Genomic DNA, 20,741 nt, shown 5'->3' with positions numbered 1-20,741 from the left:
CCCCAGACATTGTGCCATTTCATCCTTATATGTTTCAGTATACATGTCCCAAAATATGGATTTTTTTTTTTTGTAACCAGTGTCATTTTCACACTTGACAAAATTAATAATTATTACTTGATGGTACAATACCAGGCTATATACAGATTTTACCAATTGTATTAAAAGTATCTCCTGCTGTCAGTTTGTTTAAGTCTAACTCCACACATTTGGTTCTTTGAGGTAATTTGCTTTTTATTGATCAGATTTTAAAATCCTGATTACTCATATCTTGAAAAGGTAGAATCTTCTTGTAAAAACAAACCAACAAAAACTACTTTTCCTGCTTCATTGAAAGACAAGGTGAAATGTGCTGTAAGAGCAATTATTATGAAATGCATAACAGAGCACCTGATGAAAAATTTTCTGCTTCAAATTGAAAAATCCTCCTCAAGCCTTGCTATTCCAATACCCTGTATTAGTTTTTAGTAAAGCCCTCAGTTTTTGGTAAGATTTAATGAGGATGGTCCAATTTAACTTGTACAAAATAGGATCCTTTAAAAAAGTGCCTTTAATACCAATTTGGAGCTACACAGATAGATTTGACTGTATGAAAGCATGAAACTGCCAAAATGTCAGACTTTACAGTTGAGCATACCCAGTTTCTGAGCTGTCTTCTTCCTGTAACCTTGCCTGGACCTGAGCAAATTAGCACCTGACTTTGTTTCTATGTCTGTGGCTTTTGAGTTTTTTTGACCTCTAACTAAAGTAAGAAATACGTTTTTTTCGTCAAGATCTGGTAAGACACATACACACACACATACACACACACACACACCCCTTAAGTAAAAATTTCTTGAACTCCTTAAGTAAAAATTTCTTGAAGCAATATTTACCCTTTGTTTGAAACACTGTGATATTTTCTATTCTATTGTATTTCGTTGTTTTTTAACAAAATGCAGGCTGTAACCCATTGAGTTGATTCCATCAATTGGTTTGAAAAACACTTGGCATAATGCTTTAGAAGCACAGGCTTTAGCATCTAAGGGACTTGGATTCAAAGATCAGCTCTAGCAGCATATCCATGGAACTCAATTTAAATGCGCTTCTTACACATCTTTTCAGGAAACATTTATGCCAAGGGAAATATAATTGTACTAAACTTTAGTTTAGTCAGTTAAGACATATTCCTTAGATTAATACATATGTGATCTCACATCAGAAAGTCACTGTCCTTCTTCACTTAGATCAGCACTCTATTCTACGGTTTCCCAGGACAGGTAACCTCAAGTGGTCAGAGATGCAGAGCTTCCTTCTCCCTGCCCACTTTTATATGACTTCTGCCATGTTGCAGTATGTATGGGTGAGAGGACTGTTGTATGGCTTTAACAAAGGTATTAGTATGGGTGTGAGAAGAGCATTCTTTTGTTTGCTTAATCATTAGGTGAATGCTAACTATTTTAATCTGTATCCCAAATGATGAATTTGGATTGTCGATGTTTAAAAATTTTTGTTTTGAAATTTAAGAATATTTCATGAATTTGTCCCAGAACACCATCCATTGCTCCAGTTACAGTGCATATCTTAAATGGAAAAATAGAATGATATGAGCGGGTTAGATATTTTTAACTTTTGATGAGTGGTTATGAATTGTAGATTACTTTTACATAAGTTACACTGGACTAGGAGTCAAAATAATAGGAGTTCAAGTTCTGATTCTTCTATTTTCTAGACATTTGAGTTGGGGCAAGTCACCTACCCTCTCTGCCATTCTTGCCCGCCATCTGCCTATTCTAAGTGATAAGGATGTTTGGAAATGCTTTTTAGAAATGTAGGGTGCTTCTTGTTCAAATCATTGGCAACAATTAGATTATCAAGAAGTGGCTAGTTTGGAAAAATCAGTCTGTTCATTATTCTGTCTTTAGACTCGAAAAAATGATCTCTGTGCATGTGAAATATGCATACAAGCTAAATGTATTCGCAGTATTTAGTAGAGGGCAAAATAGAATGTAAAGTTCAATGTATACTCTAGAGACTATGTTAAAATTATATATTCCTTTTAAGAAAAGCTGAATGACATTTAAATGACATTTTTCTGTTCTACAGAAACCAAAGGCAAATACCAAAGTAATTTGTAAGCGTTGCAAGGTAACGTTGGGAGAGACCATGTCATCAGGTAAGAATTTCGTAATAAAAAAGCCAACATGATTACCTTCTTGCTAGAAACCCAGGAGAAGGAGATTTTATAGGAAATATATATGAAAGATGGATGACTAATATGTGTTATAGAACTGATGCTTTTTAAAATAGAAACCAACTAACATGTCATCCAATATGCCAAGAAGTTTGTGTATTTTGACCTTTATAAGTACATAGTATTGAGTTTTAAGCATTAAGAAATTGGTCATTTTCAATATTCCATATCCCCTTTGTAGATATAAAGCAATAATATAAAGTTTGTATGTGGGTCTGTTTTAAAGAAGATTGGAGCTTTTTTTCTTAATGCAACTGCTCAATCAGAAGAGTTGGTTGCCAGAGATGTTGGAAGAGTGCTTTTCTTGGCTGCTGTCTGGCTCAGGGCTGTATTTTGGGCCTGGGGGTGGGAGAGAACCTGTAGAAATGGAAGAAGACGCATTCTGAGTTTTGTACTCTGTTCCTTGTTCTTTTCCCCAATAGTATTAATTATGTTTTATGTGAAGTCTATATTATTCTGCTTTAAAATATAATAAAATCCTGATAATTAAAATGCATCACTATTTAAAGATATGGTTTAAAAATGTCTAGAGAGCTACAACATTCTGTGTTAGCTTTGCGGGTGATGAATGATTGTTTATATAATTAATTAGAAGATGTGACTTAAGTGAAGCTATTGTACTTAAGGGAAGGCAGATGGTGATATTTTTTGTTTGTTTTTTAAAATCATCAGAATCTTGCGAGTAGTACTTTGCTTAGATTGAGCAGAAAAGGAAGAATGATTAGTAGTAAAGGATGCCACACTCAATGTCATTTTTGGAGAATGAAAGCAAGCCCCTTAAGCAACAACTTAGAAAATTGTAAACCTTCCAGTTAAATAAGATGAATTGATTTTTTTGATTCTTTTCTCTCCTCCCTGAAGACAAGTTAAAATATCAGTTAAGAAATAAAAAAGATGTACATTCACAGAGACAAAGAGAAATGGAGAGGAAGTGACACTGATGTAAACAACAGGTGTAAGCAAACTTTTTTTGGTAGCTGTAAAGCTAGGAGAGATGTGGAAATAGTCTTGGCAGTATAGAGGAAGCTGCAGCCCAGGTGTCTGCAGAAGAGCATTGGGATGGGAGTGAGCCAGTACTCACTGTAGAAGCCCAGAACTGGTCAGAATTTGAGGGCAGTCTGAGACAAGGGGCTGGAAACAGGATGATTAATTCAAAGTTTATGTATGGAGATGTAAGACTCCTAAGACTCCTCCTCCACTTGCAACTTGCTTATACTCTCAAGGTAGGAGATTGGAGGACCCTTTCTTGGAATAATGGAAGAATACCAACTGAAGAAAAGATTTGCAGACACTGATTCTTAGGGGTCTTTCAACAAAAATAATGAGCTTATATTCAGTCATCCTATGGTCAACAGCCTAGTACCTACACCCAAGAGCTTTCTCTCAGCATTTTATTACCTTGCACTTAAATATGAATGGATTGCTGAGAATCAACAAATATTTGAGGATACCTCCAACTATAAAAGAGACCAAAGAAAATAAATAATCAATCAAGTAAACAGAGTAAAGGCACGGAGAAGAAACCAATTATGTATAAAACAGAAGACAATCTTTAGAAAAAAACATAATGAATGTCCTCCAAGAAATGAAATAATATTGCCTCCATAATTCAGAGGATGTAGAATTAAAGACGTAATAGCCTAAAAAAACAAATCAAAGGACTGGAAGATAAAATTAAGGAACTATCTCAGAAATCAGAACCAAAAGATATAGATTGAAAATTGGAGAGAAATAAAAAAAAGTTATCATGTAAGTTTCTTGAGGATAGGGATATTGGGGATAGAGTCTATCTCATTTACTACTGTTAACTTCAGCACTTAGAACAGTATCTGGCACATAGTGGGTACCCAGTAAATATTTATTGAATGAATGAATGAATTAAGCTTTTTAGGACATCCAACACATAGCTAACAGAAATTCTAGAAAGAGATTAGAGACAACAGGGTGTAGGAAATTATCAAAGAACAAGAATACCAAAAACACATTACAAGGCTATTTGCTAGAGCTAGGGCTTGAGTTTCTCCACTGGAAGGGCCCACTAAGTATCTAGTATAATTAACGAAGGGATGGCCAGGAAGTTACTCAAAGCCACATCATTGAGTACTTTCCGAACACCAAAGGATGAGGTTTCCAGAGAGGAAAAAGCAGGTGGTGTACAAAGGATTAGGAATTAGAATGGCACTGAACTTCTTAACAGCAGTGCTAAAAGCTAGAAGACAAGCAAGGCCTACATAATTTAGAATGAAGAAGATTTTCAACCAAGAATTCTACACACAGTCAAACCATCAGTCAAGTGTGAAGATAACAAATGCATTTTTGGAAATACAAGGTCTCAAAACATGGACATCAGAGGTAATATTTTCCTTAGGAATCTGCCATAGGATATCTGTCACCACAAGTAGGGATTTAACCTCAAAAGAGAAGACATGAAATTTAGGAAACGTTATCCAACACAGGAAAGTAAGATAAGGAAGTTCCAGGGTGAGGGATGTGCAGCAGGCCCGGAGAATAGCAGCCTGGATTGAAGCAAAGGGAGAGAAGATTGCAATAAAGACTTTTTCAGTTATAAAGTGAAATTGATAAATTCATTGATTTGTTTGACCACATGTAACAAATAATCTTGAGACAAGCCATTTCATATGGGAAGAATTAGCTAAAGGTGCTTGGAAAACTAAACAAATGAAAAAGAAAGCAGTTGTGCACTGCAGGAAAACAGAAATTTGAACAAGAAAGGAAACATTTCCATGGTATTTTTATGGTCACAATAATGTAAACACTGAATATTGATTTGACCAAAAATCTTAATGATGTAATGCATAAGTATATTAGGAGATCAATATGTATGAGTGTGGGGGGGGCGGGGGTGCTGGGTGGTGATGTAAGAGAACCGTGTCCACATCTCCTCTAAAAGTAAATCCGTAGGATTCCGTTTCCAAAAATAGTGGCATAAGGAGAATGCACAATTCCATTGCATATGAGTACAAAACTATAAGTTAAAAAAATTATTAAGAACAACCACTGGAAAATGACCAAAATGAAGCACTGACTTGAGAAGTGTTTAGTTGTGAAAAACTGCTACTGCATTCAGTTAGAATGGCAAATTTGTGACCTTTTTGTTTGGGGGCATTACCATCCTCCGCCCCAACTACTTGGGCAGGAAAAACCCACAGCTTTATTGTCTATAGACAGTAGATTTGATTCAGGGTAGGCAACAGAGAAACGAGATATTTGAAAGGGAGATTTTAGAAGCAAGAGGACCATAGAGGGGCTGAGATAATAACTTCTTCACAGAACTTGGAATGAGTGCTAAACTAGACAGGTACACAATAGATGCCATAGAATCCAAAAGGAATTGAGAGCTTGGGGAGGCCTGCAAATTTGCCATGCCTTTGATAGCATTTCTCAATCCACACACAACTTGGGCAGTGGAAAGTGGAAGCCTTACTGGCTATTTGAGCAGAAACTCTCCCCAAATTATTTGCTGACAGCTAAACCATGCAGATATGGCAAATACTCTCTAGGGAGCCAGGCTAAGAAAAATAAAACTGAGCAGAGACATTAGTGCCTACATACTGTGGGAAGACACATTCCACACTTTGAGTCCAGACTAGTTAGTTGACTACTTTACCTATAAACCAACAGCCCTTATAAGAACAAAATAAAACCCCAAATTGCTACAATGTATTACATATAGTATCCTACTTCCATCCAGAAATTATTAGACCTACAAAGAAACAGAGAAGAGTGATTCATACTCAAGGAAAAACGACTCGATGAACAGGTGCTGAGTAAGCACAAATAATAGATTTAGCAGACAAAGATGGTGAAGTAGCTATTATAAATATGGCAAAGAATTAAAAGGAAAAAACCTCGTGAGTGAACTAATAGCAAATCTCAACAAATTGGAAAATTCAAAGAAAGAACCAATTGGTAATTACAGAACTGAAAAGTACAGTAACTGAAAAGAAAAATTCACTAGATTAGCTAAACCACATATTTGACATGACAGAAGGAAAAAAAATCATTGAACTTGAAGATAGATTAATAGAAATTAACCAATCCAAAGAACAGAGAGAAAAAAGTCTGAAGCAAAATGAACATCACCTCTGAGCTTAGTGGAACAATATTAAATGTTTCAATAAATGTGTAAATGGAGTTTAAGAAGGTGAGGAGAAAAAGAAAGGGTCAGGAAAAAAATTTGTAGAAAAAAATGGCTGAAATCTTCGCAAGTTTGGTAAAAATATAATAACTTTCAGATCCAAGATTTGTAGTGAATCTCAAGGATAAACACAAAGAATGTCTCACCTGGGCACATTGTCATCAAACTAATAAAAGCCAAAGATGAAGAGTGAATCTTGAAAGTAGCAAGAGAGAAAGAAAATATCACCTATAGGGATTTCATGGTAGACTTAAGGCAGACTTCTTATAGAAATAATGACAGCCAGAACACACTAAAATGGGATATTCAAAATGCTGGTGGAAAAAAAACCCCAAAACATCTATCAGCTAATAATTCTTTATCCAAAAAAAACTGTCCTTCAAAAACAAAGGACATTTTCATATAAATAGATGGAAATAATGCATTACTAGCAGATCTCCTCTACAAAAAATGCTAAAAGAAGTTCTTCAGGCTGAAATGAAAGATAGTAGAAGGTAATTGGAATCCACAGGAAGGAATGAAGAGCAAAATAAATGGAAAATTGGGGGTAAATTACTGCAAAAGCAAACTCAAAAGAGGTTAGCACAAAACTGAAGCCACCTTTTCCCTGCAGTTTGCCAGTTCTCTAAAATTAGAACTTTTGTTTTGGTTGCTTTGAGAAGTAAGGACAGAAATCAAAGACTACACAAGATGGGAACCTAGTAGGTGACTGTCTGCACAAAAATATGAGGCCCTAAATGGCTATACCCTCACAGTAAAGGTGGACCAGAAGTGAAATAGCCCTGTGGAATTACAGACAGGTTATCAATCCTTTGGGGCTTTAGAGAATTTCAAGACTTGAACCTGGTTAGTTCACCTTGGACTAGACATAACATCATGTGCCTGGCAAAATCAAATGCAGATCACCTCTGGAGGAAAATACTTTCATGGTAAAACTCACCTTATTCCCACAAATAATTTGTCAAGTATAGTGTCCAGCATACAAGCAAAGATAAATAAGCACATGAGTAAACTAGACTTCCATCAACAAGAACTAAGAAAAGCAGCAAACAATAGAAACAGACTTCTGCTATTAGAATTATTGGATGTCAACTGTAAGATAACCATCCTTACTATATTTAACAATATAAAAGACAGGTTTGAAGATACTGAGAGGAAAAGCCAACAAAAACAGTAAACATATTTGGAAAAGATCCACAATAGAATTTCTAAAAATCATATTGTAATTGAAATTAAAAACTCTGCAGGTGGTTTAACAGCAGATTAGGTATAACTTGGAGAAAGGATTAATGAACAGAAGATAAATGAGAAGAAAAATCTGTAATCCAATACAGGAGGATAGGCAATATTTGAAGAGATAATTGCTGAGAATTTTGCAAAAGTGATGAAGAAAAACAGTTTACAGATTCAAGAGGTCTAATGAGTTCTAATTAAATGAGGCCCAAGTAAGATAAATAAAAAATCTATAGCTAGACACATCAGAGTGATACTGCAGAACAATAAAAAGCAATGAAAATCTTAATAGCAACCAAAGAGAAATGACAGATCACCTTCAAAGGAACAGGAGTGATAGAAGTTTGAAGACAGTAGCAAGATGCTGTCAATGTGCACAAAGAAATAACTGTTAATCCAGGATTTTCTATCACGTGAAAATGTCCTTCAAGAGTGAAGACAAAGATAAGTATATTTCCTGGCAAACAAAAACTGGGATAATTCACTACTAGTAGTTTTTTTTTTTTTTTTTTGTGAGGAAGATCAGCCCTGAGCTAACATCCATGCTAATCCTCTTTTTGCTGAGGAAGACTGGCTCTGAGCTAACATCTGTTGCCAATCCTCCTCATTCTTTTTTCCCCAAAGCCCCAATAGATAGTTGTATGTCATAGTTGCACATCCTTCTAGTTGCTGTATGTGGGACACGGCCTCAGCATGGCCAGAGAAGAGGTACGTCGGTGTGCACCCGGGATCCAAACCTGGGCCGCCAGTAGTGGAGCACACATACTTAACTGCTAAGCCATGGGGCCGGCCCCCTACTAGTAGTTTCTTATTAAAAGAAATCCTACTTGTACCTCAGGTAGAAGAAAATGATCCCAGATAGAAGGTCTAAGTTCAAGAAAGTGGTAAATATGTGGATGATGCTAAATGAATATTAACTGTATAAAACTTAAAATAATATCTTATGGGATTAAAATTATGGAATTAAATTATAGTTTAACAACAACTGGGGTAAAAGTGATCACTGCATAATGTTAAAAGGTTCAGTTCTGTATCTAATAACATAACTTCAAAATAGTAAAGTGAAAATTGAACTTCAAGGAGAAATAGATAAATTCATCATCATGCTCTACATATATAGTAATCTATTAACTGTCCACTGATTTTTTTTTGCCCTTTTCTGTGTGTTATTTTGAGCAATTGAAAACATTTTGAGGAAATCTACCAGCAACAACTTTCTGTCTTATTAAAACAATTAAAAATTATCACAGCATTTTTTTAATCACACCATTTTTAATGACTGCATAGAATTCTCTTGCCTAGATGTAACATTGTTTATTTAACCCAACTATCCCCAATATTTAGACATTTAATTTGTTTTCAATATTGTTCTGTTAATATTAAGAACATCTTGATAGATAAATTTTTGCAAATATCCATGAATATTTCTTTAAGATAAAGTATTAGGTGTTTAATTATAATGTCAAAGTATATACACATTTTTAAGGCCTTTGCCAAGTGGCTTTCCAGAAATCTATCCAATTTTCAATTCTGACAGCAGTATGTGAATAAATGTATCCATTTTTCCATATCTTAATCAGTGCTGCACATTATCATTTAAAAATATTTTATTAATTTTATGCTAAAAAATACCTCATTTTTATTTGCATTTCTTTCATTACTAGTGAGAGTAAACATTTTCCACAGATTTTTTAAAAATCCAAAATAGTTGTGTTTATATTCATTTCTGTTGGATATTTAGTTAACTGTTTAAGTTTTTCTGTAAATAAGTAATCAGATAACCAGAGTTGGTGGGAATTGTACGTTAATAGACTCAGTGAGATTCTGGATAAATATCAATGTGAGGTTCATAGTATCTGTGCATGGGCTTTGGGATACTATGATCAAAAAGCCTTTTTCAGGCTTTCCCAGACAAACAAAAGCTGAGGGAGTTCATTGCCACAAAAGCTGAGGGAGTTCATTGCCACAAAAGCTGAGGGAGTTCATCGCCACTAGACCCGCCGTACAAGAAATCTTGAAAAGAGCTGTCTTACCTGAAAAGAAAAGGTAAAGGTATACAGAGCTTTAAGCAAGGTGATAAATAAACAGATAGACTCAGAAAATTGCAACTCTATATCAGAATAGGTTAGTAAACACTTAATTGTAACAAAAAGGTTAAAGGGAAAGAAAGCATTAAAAATAACTATAACCACTTCAACTTGGTAATGAACTCACAATACAAAAAGGGATAATTTGTGAGAGCAAAAACATAGAAGGAGAGGAGGAAAAGGATGGAACCTGCATAGGCAAGTGAAGGTAAGATGCTATCAGCAGGAAAAGGACTGTCTCATCTATAAGATCTTTTATACAAACTTCATGATAACCACAAAACAAAAATTCACAGCATAGTCATGAAACATACAAAAAGAGGAAACTGAGAAACACATCACAGAAAACCACCCAACTGAAATGGCAGACAAAAACACAAGGAAAAAGAACCAATGGACATAAACAGCAGCCATAAAACAAAAGATAAAATGGCAATATTAAGTCCTTATATATCAATAATCATGCTAAATGTAAATAGATTGAATTCACTAATCAAAAGAAACAGAGTGGCTGGATAGATTAAAAAACAAGACCCAACAATATGCTGCCTCTAGGAGACCCATGTCAATTCTAAAGAAAAACAAAAGCTTACAGTGAAGAGATGGAAGATGATACTCCAAGCAAATGGCAACCAAAAGAAAGCAAGTGTAGCCATACCTATATCAGGGAAAATAGGCCTCAAGCTGAAAAAAGATAACAAAAGACAGAGATGAACATTATATAATGATAAAGGGAACAATCCACCAAGAAGACGTAACATTTATTAATATATATGCACCTAACATAGAGCACCAAAGTACATAAAGCAACTGTTAACAGACCAAAAGAGAGAAATTGACAACACAATAATAGTAGGGGACTTTAATACCCCACTAACATCAGTGGGTAGTTCACCCAGACAGAGAGTCAACAAGGAAACAGTGGCCTTAAAAGAAACACTAGACCTGATGGATTTAATAGATATATATAGAACATTTCATCCAAAAGTAGCAGAATACATATTCTTCTCAAGTGCGCATGGAACGTTCTCAAAGATAGACCATACGTTGGGAAACAAAACAAATCTCAATAAATTTAAAAAGATTGAAATCATATCAAGCATCTTTTTTTGACCACAAAGGTGTGAAAGTAGAAATTAACTATAAGAAAAAAGCTGAAAAAATCACAAACATGTGTCTTGGATCAATGGAGAAATCAAAAAATATCTGGAGACAAATGAAAATGAAAACACGACATATCAACATCTATGAGATGCAGCAGAAGCAGTACTAAGAAGAAAGACATACAGGCCTACCTGAACAAACAAGGAAAATCTCAAACAATCTAATCTTACACCTAAAGGAACTAGAAAAAGAAGAACAAATGAAGCCCAAAGTCAGTAGAAGGAAGGAAATAATAAAAATCAGAGAGGAAATAAATGAAGTAGGGACTAAAAAGATAATAGAAAAGATCAATGAAACTAAGCGCTGGTTCTTTGAGAAGATAAACAAAATTGACAAATTCTTTGCTGGACTCACTAAGAAAAAGAGAGAGAAGGCTCAAATAAATAAAAAAGAAGTGAAAGAGGACAAATTACACTGGATACCACATAAATACAAAGGATTATAAGAAAATACTATGAAAAGCTATATGCAAACAAATTGAATAACCTAGAAGAAATAAATAATTCTATAATTGTACAACCTCCCAAAACTAAATTAAGAAGTAATAGAGAATCAGAACAGACCAATCACTGGTAAAGAGATTGAAACAGTAATCAAAAACCTCCCAAAAAACGAAAGTCCAGAAGAAGATGGCTTCTCTGATGAATTCTATCAAACATTCAAAGAAGATTTAATATCCTTCTCAAACTCTTCCAAAAAATTGAAGAGGAAGGGACACTTCCTAACTCATTTTACAAGGCCAACATTGCCCTGATGCCAAAACCAGACAAAGGCAACACAAAAAAGGGAAAATTATAAGCTAATATCACTGATGAACATAGATGCAGAAAATCCTCAACAAAATATTAGTAAGTTGAAAACAACAATACATTAAAAGGATCATACACCATGATCAAGTGGTATTGATTCCAGGGATGCAAGGATGGTTCAGTGTCCACAAATCAATCAATGTGATACACCATATTAAAAAAATGAATAAAAATCACATGATCATCTCAATAGATGCAGAGAAAGCATTCGACAAGATTCAGCACCCATTTATGATAAAATTTCTCAATAAAATGGGTATAGAAGGAAAATACCTCAACATAATAAAGGCTATATATGTCAAACCCACATCTAACATCATACAGAATGATGAAAAATTGAAAGCTATCCCTCTAAGAATAGGAAGAAGACAAGGATGTGCACTCTTGCCACTCTTATTCAACATAGTATTGGAAGTGCTAGCCAGAGCAATTAAGCAAGAAAAAGAAATAAATGTATTGGAATTGGAAAGAAGAAGTAAAACTGTCACTGTTTGCAGATGACATGATTTTACATGGAGAAAACCCTAGAATCCACCAAAAAACTATTAGAAATAATTAACAAATACAGTAATGTTGCAGGGTACAAAATCAACATACAAAAATCAGTTGCCTTTCTATACATTAACAACAAACTAACAGAAAGAGAAATCAAGAATACAATCCCATTTACAATCACAAGAATAAAATACCTAGGAATGAATTTAACCAAGAAGGTGAAAGGCCTGTACACTGAAAACTATAAGATATTGTTGAAAGAAATTGAAGGAGACACAAAGAAATAGATATTCCATGCTCATGGATTAGAAGAATTAACATAGATAAAATGTCCGTATTATCTAAAGTAATCTACAGATTCAGTGCAATCCCTGTCAGAACCATAATGACATTTTTCACAGAAATGGAACAAAGAATCCTAAAATTTGTATGGAACAACAAAAGACCCTGAATAGCCAAAGCAATCCTGAGAAAAAAGAGCAGAGCTTGGAGATATCACTTCCTGATTTCAAAATATGCTACAAAGCTATGGTAATCAAAACAGCGTGGTACTGGCACAAAAACAGACACACAGATCAATGGAAGAGAAATGAAAGTCCAGAAATAAACCCACACTCTTATGGACAGCTAATGTTTGACAAAGGAGCCGATAACGTACAATGGAGAAAGGGAAGTCTCTTCAATAAATGGTGTTGGGAAAACTGGACAGCCACATGCAAAAGAATGAAAGTAGACCATTAACTTACACCATACACAAAAATTAACTCAAAATAGATTAAAGACTTGAATGTAAGACCTGAAACCATAAAACTCCTGGAAGGAAACATAGGCAATATGCTCTTTGACATTGGTCTTAGTGATATCTTTATGGAAATGTCTCCTCAGGCAGGGGAAACAAAAGAAAAAATAAGCAAATGGGACTACATCAAACTAAAAAGCTTCTGCATGGCAAAGGAAATTAGCAGCAAAATGAAAAGGCAACCTAACAATTGGGAGAACATATTTGCAAATCATATATCTGATAAAGGGTTATGTCCAAAATGTATAAAGAACTCATACAACTCAACTACAAAAAAACAAACACCCAATTAAAAAGTGGGCAGGGGATCTAAACAGACATTTTCCGAAGAAGATCTACAGATGGCCAACAGGCACATGAAAAGATGTTCAACATCACTAATCATCAGGGAAATGCAATTCAAAACCACAGTGAGATATCACATCAGACTGTCAGAATGGCTATTATTAAAAAGAGAAGTAACAAGTGTTGGAGAGGATATGGAGAAAAGGGAACCATTGTGTACTGCTGGTGGGAATGTAAATTGGTGTAGCCACTATGAAAAACAGTATGGAGATTCCTCAAAAAATTAAAAATAGACCTATCATATGATCCAGTTATCCCACTTCTGGGTATTTGTCCAAAGAACACGAAAACACTAATTTGAAAAGATTTATTCACTCCTGTGCTCATTGCAGAGTTCTTCACAGTAGCTAAGACTTGGACACAATCTAAATGCTTATTGATGGATGAATGGAGAAAGAAGATGTGGTATGTATATATACAATGGAATACTACTCAGCCATAAAAAAAGATGAAACATTGCCATTTGCAACAACATGGATGGACCTTTAGGGTATTATGCTAAGTGAAATAAGTCAGATGGGGAAAGACAAATACCTTATAACTTCACTCATATGTGGAAGGTACACAAGCAAACAAACAAACACATAGATACAGAGAACAGATTTGTGGTTACTAGAGGGGAAGGGGGTGATGGGAGAGTAAAAGGGGTAACAGTGCACATGTTTATGGTGACAGATGGAAACTAGACCTTTGGTGGTGAACACGATGTAGTATATGCAGAAGTCGAAATGTAATGATGTGTACCTGAAATTTACATAATTTTATAAACCATTGTTACCTCAATAAAAAAAATTAAAGAAAATGTGATATGTTCAAGGGAAAAAACCCCAACTTTGACAGCATTAAAAAAAAAAAAAGCTGGGTGTTTGCCTGGTAGTATAGTGGTTGAGTTTGCATTCTCCACTTCAGCGGCCTGGGGTTCACAGGTTCAGATCTCGGGTGCAGACAGGTGCACCACTCATCAAGCCATGCTGTGGCAGGGTCCCACATACAAAAAATAGAGAAAGATGGGCACAGATGTTAGCTCAGGGCTAATCTTCCTCAGCAAAAAGAGGAAGATTGGCAACTGATGTCAGCTCACGGCCCATCTTCCTCACCAAAAAAAAAAAAAAAAAAAAACCTTTTTCAGTGACTTGTAGGTTAGTGGCTACTCTATAGAAATGAGGAAATCAAATGACTGATTTCTAGATAAGTGGGATATGGCTGTGATGTGACTCATTTTATAACCTTCCGTATGTGTGAGCAGAGTCTTGCTGCACCAGATTCACTTGGGGCGTGCTCTTTTATAGCAACACCAAACCATCTGAAGTCTCAGGACCGGCTCGTTGTAGTCGTCGGTGCTTTGTCTTCTTAAACTAAGTCGTTTTTTGAAAAGTTTACTGAATGTTAGTGTTACCAGTATATTGAATATTTACTTTGGAGTGTCATAGTGTGAGACAAACATGCCCACAACAACAATATTAGTGTATTGGGAGATTTTTAATTTTTAATTTTATTTTTTGTTTCTAGAAACCACTAAGTTTTATATGACAGAGATAATTATTCAGCCATCTGAGAGAAATTTTCCCATCATACCAAGGTACAAATAGCAAACTATTTGGAAATTCATTTTTATTTATACCTCTATTTGGAAAGGAAAAATAAAAGCCTTTGAGAGAGGCTTTTAGATAGTTCACCCAAACTACACATGTAAAAGACTTGAGGATTTATTTACGGTTTGCTTACATAATGGTATAGACGAATGTGTTCATATAAATCTTCTAATTCTGAAAGATTTTTGTGCTTCTTTCTATGTGCCAGATATCCAAGGTCTTATAACCTAATCATTGATAGGTTTTTGAATAATTATTTCTGGTTTTAATTTGATTTATTTAAAATTTGAAACATGGGTCAGTTTTCAAATGACTCCTGTTTTTTTTTTTTTAATAAAAAAGGTACTTAGCCACTAAATCCATTAGTATTTCTTTTCTTTGAATTTTTTTAGTTTGCAAACAAAAGCTAACTATAGTATACCTTTATTTCAGTTTATTGATGTCTAAAAATTGTGGCAATCGGATTATAAACTTGAACTTTATCCTCTTGTAAATACTCTGATTCTGTATCTCAGAGCTGACACTTTGAGGCGATCCAAATGGAAAACATTGTACACAATACTGCCTAACGTTTAGAGGGAATTTCCCCATCTTTTAAACTTAATCACTCTTAATGTGCTGCAGCACAAATGGAATATTGACTTGTCACATAGTATTTTTTACTCAGTAGCGGGGAATAGTTGGATTTGGGTGGAAAATGTATTAACGATTGGAGAATAGGTTAAAGAAGAATGGAACAAACACAAATACATTAAAATATTTTAAAATCCACATTAGCACAGATTGTGAGGGAATGGGCAGCATATAGAGAAGTCTGGCATGCACACACCTTTTAGGTCCCCTGGAGTATTTTTGGCTCATCTTGCCCATTACAGTTATTATGAGAGGCACATTGTGAAAACTGATTTCTGTTCGAACAGGTCACGCTTTGTCCAGAGCGTTATTGCCCAGTGTCTGGTGGAACTCTCCTCTGCTCGAAGCACTTTTAGATTCAGTGTTCAAGGTCACGACGGCAAAACTTATATCTTGGTAAGAAATTATTTCATCCAGCTTCTTGTAGCCTGGTAATCCAAAGTCTCAAAAATTCTTTAGTTTTTGTCATTCGTTTTTCTCAATTCTCAGGTCTAGAAGATGAATGATCAAAAATTGAATTTTTAGGGGCCGCCCGGTGGCGCAAGCGGTTAAGTGCGCACACTCCCCCACGGCGGCCCGGGGTTCACTGGTTCGGATCCCGGGCGCGCACCAACGCACTGCTTGGCAAGCCGTGCTGTGGTGGCATCCCATATAAAGTGGAGGAAGATGGGCATGGATGTTAGCCCAGGGTGAGTCTTCCTCAGCAAAAAGAGGAGGATTGGCAGATGTTAGCCCAGGGCAGATCTGCCTCGAAAAAAAAAAAAAATGAATTTTTAATAGCAGTTTGATTCTTAAATCAAACTCCCTTAATTTAATAACAAATGATCAAACCTACCTCTACGTACTGGGTACTAGGGATACAGGGAGAAAGGAAACCTGATTCTTGCTCTGTAGAAGCTCACACCACACAATAAGATTGTTCATTCTCAGTTTTTAATGGCCTTACTTGGTCAGTATAACACAATTCTGTCTCTCTCACTTTTTTTTTCCTATTTGATACTCTTGTGTTTTAAATATATTCTATTGCTCCTGTTTTTTTTTCATTGTGATAAGAACACTTAACATGAGATCTACCCTCTTCACAATTTAAATACACAATACGGTATTGTTAAATTATAGGGCCAATATTGAACCGGATCTCTAGAACTTATTCGTCTTGTCTAACTGAAACTTCATATCCTTTGATTAGCAACTCTCCATTTCTCCCTCCTCCCAGCTCCTGGCAACCACCATTCTGCTCTCTGCTTCTCTGAGTTAGACTATTTTAGATTCCTCAGATAAGTGGAATCATACAGTATTTGTGCTTCTGTGTCTGGCTTATTTTCATTTAACATAATGTCCTCCAAAGTTCATCTTCATTGTCATGCATTACAGGATCTCTTCTTGTAAGGCTGAATAATATTCTGTTGTATGTATGTACCACATTTTCTTTATCAGTTCATTCATTTGTGGACATTTAGATTGTTTCTGCCTCTTGGCTATTGTAAGTAGTGCTGCACTGAACATGGGAGTGCAGATCTCTCTTCGAGATCCTAATTTCAACACCTTGATGTTTGAGAAGTAGTGACAAGTTTTGGAGAAGAGGCTCTGCAGTTATAAGAATCATCCCCTACATGTACCACAAGCATCTAATATCACACTGCTTCTATTAAAAATAATGTTCTGGAGAAAAGAACTTGAGACAGTTATGTGAAAATCCAAGAATCAGGGCCTGTCTCTTCTCTGCCTCCACATCTGTTTTGTTCAACCAGTAAACATACTTTGAGCACTTCTTATTTGAAAGGCAATTTTCTAGGTGTTCAAGGTAGAACAAAAATGCCTTCAAGGAACTCATAAGCTAGAATACGTGGTAGCTAGAGGACGGAGGGGTTGAGGTTGTTATTCAGCGTGGCTTTGTTGCTGGCCATCCATTATGGGGACCTCGTGCTTTTCTAATTCCAGATAATTTCTACCAAAAACCAAAATGTTTTCTGACTGAAGCTGATACTAAGTGTACCTCATAATCATAGTCTGAAATAGTTTTAATTTTCTTTTGCAAGGTTTTCAAGTTAAAAATCAGGAGTAGGAACTTTTTAAACCTACTACTAATATATATTTAAATTAAAAAAAATTCTTTTTTATAAAAATAATACATTCTTAAAACACATTCAGACAACGTGCAGAACATAAAATAAGTGGTAGTTCCCCCATCTTGTCCCCTCTCCTGCCCTGCGATATCATACTATTTGAAGATAAACATTATTAACAGACTGATATGTGTACTTCAACATTTTTTTTCTCTCTATATAGAACTAAATGTATACACCAAGGAATATTTGTAAAAAAACCAGAATCATGTGATTAGCATTTTTCTTCAATGTGCTTACTTCACACAACAGTATATGTTGAGGATTGTTTCTTGTTAGTGTAAATATAGATTGGACTCTTTAAGGACTAGAATTCCATTGTATGGCTGTTAAAGACAGTGCTGCAATGAAAATAATCTTTGCACATGTATTTTAGTACTTCTTTAGAAACAGATCTTTCTAATCTAATGCAGTATTAGAATTTGTGTATTGTATTTATTTATTTATTTTAATTGAGGTAACATTGGTGTATAACATTATAAATTTCAGGTGTACATGATTATATTTTGATTTGTAGATTTTGATTTGATTATATTTTGATTGTAGACTACACCATGTTTACCACCCAAAGTATGGTCCATCACCACACACATGTGCCCTATTTCTCCTTTCTCCCTCCTCCCTCCCCCTTCCCCTCTGGTAACCACCGGTCTAATCTCTGTATCTATGTGTTTGTTTGTTGTTGTTGTTATCTTCTACTTATGAGTGAAATCATATGATATTTGACTTAGAATTTGTGTATTTTAAACTCTGATAATTATCACCCTCCGAAAAAGTTGTACTAATTTATCCTTTACAGTGAGACATTCTTGGTTCCCCATCCGGATCCCCTTGACTTGCCAGTGTACCCATTTCCCAGCTGCTGAGAGCCTGGGCTGCTAATGGCTCACAACTGCCCTCTTCTCCAGAGACTTGCACTTACCTGACAGATGCCACCCTGCTGAGGAAGTTACCTGGCCCCCACCCCTGCCCTGGGCAGCCCACTGCCAATGATTTGACCCTGGGGTACAAAAAGCTGGGGCCCCCTGTAGGCATGAGTCATGCTCCAGAGCTACCCTCGGTAAATCACATGCATCCCACTCCCCAAACACTTCCACAGCAGCGTGTGGGAATACCCATTCCAAACCCCTCTTCAGAACCGCATATTATCAGTCTTTTGTATTTGCTAATCTAAGTGAAAAAGGGTGTCACACAAATTTTACATTTCCTTATTATTAGTTATACTAACATTTGTATATATGTTTATCACTTATTTATTCTGTTAATTCTATTCATATTCTTTTCCTGTATTTCTATTGGGCTAGGTTTTTTTTGTTTTTGTTTTTCGCCCCTTGTTGATTCCTATGGGCTCTATTTATTATAGATAATGGCTTTGTTATATATGTATTAAATGTTTTCTCCTAGTTGGTTGTCTTTTTTTGTGTGTGTAACAAATTTATAATAGCAGCTCTACCAAATGTTGTCCTTTGAATGGCTTACCCTACTTAAAAGTTATATACATGATTCTCCTATATTTTTTTCTGGTTTTTTTCAACGGTGGTATGATACACGGATAGGATGGTGATATCTTTATACTTGGACTTTTCTCTCTTATCTTTAGCTATGGCTTTTAAACTCAGACAGTTTGGTGATTGAATCTTTGGGAAGTTCCAAAAGTATCAAAAAATTCCCCCTGTTGGAAGACGTACTGGAGGCAGGTTCCAGTTCTGCCTGGAATGCTGTGAAGGTCCTCTACCAGCCGTGCATCAAAAGCAGGAACGAAAGGTAAGTTGTGCTTTTCTCATTCCACATTATGTTTTAGTTTCTACTGCCACGTTGATGTTAAGCAGTTAATGAATTAAATGGTACTATACCACTTCCCTACTTGAAGCTTCTAGGAGTCATACTGCTAAATACTATTCTTTCAAAGTAGATTGAATTATTACAGATGATTCATGCTTATGTGTAGAAAGCTTGCTTTTACTGAAAATAATTGGTCTTTTTCTTGTAATCTCAGCTGTCTGTACATATGGCTGCAGTACTAAATCAGGCTTCAACAACTATGAATATTTACTGATAGGCACTTTCCAGGCATTCGGGATATAAGGTGAGCAAACACAGGCCCTGCCTCCTGAGGTCATCATTCTAATGGGGGAAGGCAGACCATAAGCAAAACAGACAAAAAAATCAAAGACTCATATGGCTCCTACCGTGAGTCAGGCACTCTGTAAGAGCTTCCAGCTCGTTTAAGCCTAACAGCAACACCGTGGGGTAGGAACTGTAATCATCCCCATTTTAGAGACAAGGACACTAAGACGCAGGTGTTAAATTACTCTAGTGAAATACAAAGCAAAGCAAGGAAGTTGGGGAGTGGTGGGATGGGTATAGGATGTTGTCATTTTATATTGAAGAGTCAAGGAAGGTTCCTCAGATAAGATGATATTTAAGTGGAAAACTTGACGGAAGTGAAGGAGTGAGCCATATCTGAGGGAAGAGAATTTCTGGCAGAGTGAACGGAAAGTGTTCTTATTTGAACAGATTGGAAGTTTGTACTTGTCCTATACTCTCAAATAGTTTTGATCAAATTTGTACTAAGAACAGAAAGATCTTAGTCTTTTACTGGGAAGTAAATAAGAAAATTTTAAAAATTATTGCTTGTCTTTTCTTTTTTGAATCATACAAGCGGTATAAATCATAAAATATTCAAACAGTAGAGACATACATAAAGTAAAATGTGAAATTCCCCATCATGTCTCTCTCCAGAAGTAAAAACTATGCTGTGTAGTCTTCTGCTCCTTTTTCTATTTATTTTGCATCTTAATATAATTTGAACAATACATGTGTATTTTTTACTTTAAAAAAAACACCACCACTGTGTCTTGGAGATTCTTTCAATGTCAGTACTTGACATTTTATGAAATGGATACACTGAAAATAATTTAACCATTTTTCTATTAATAGAAATTTGGGTTATTACTTTTTTGCTGGTATAATTAGTATTGCACTGTGTATTGTTGTACATTTGTGATTTTGTGTACTTTTTTTATGAGGGATTTCTAGAAGTAGAATTGCTGAGTCAAAAGGTAT

General features: G+C 35.4%; 1 protein-coding gene across 2 annotated transcripts in view; it reads left to right on the top strand.

Moving 5' to 3' along the window:
- UBE3D (ubiquitin protein ligase E3D) overlaps positions 1-20,741 on the top strand; it is a 150,072-nt gene that overhangs the window by 25,866 nt on the left and 103,465 nt on the right. Inside the window, exons 5-9 of one of the 2 annotated variants that reach the window (XM_087443825.1) lie at positions 2,086-2,155; positions 14,834-14,903; positions 15,837-15,945; positions 19,276-19,439; positions 19,672-20,005. In XM_087443825.1, coding sequence (XP_087299951.1) covers positions 2,086-2,155; positions 14,834-14,903; positions 15,837-15,945; positions 19,276-19,439; positions 19,672-19,699 — 441 coding nt within the window. In that variant the 3' untranslated portion in view covers positions 19,700-20,005. Of the gene's footprint in view, positions 1-2,085; positions 2,156-14,833; positions 14,904-15,836; positions 15,946-19,275; positions 19,440-19,671; positions 20,006-20,741 lie in introns of those variants that run through there. The other variant, XM_004422065.3, reaches the window with a different exon arrangement.

This window comes from Ceratotherium simum, chromosome 19, assembly GCF_057802395.1.
Source record: "Ceratotherium simum simum isolate JZ-2026a chromosome 19, ASM5780239v1, whole genome shotgun sequence".
NCBI lineage: Eukaryota > Metazoa > Chordata > Mammalia > Perissodactyla > Rhinocerotidae > Ceratotherium > Ceratotherium simum.
The sequence above is the reverse complement of the archived record's forward strand: the minus strand, read 5'-3'. Positions and strand labels throughout refer to the sequence as shown.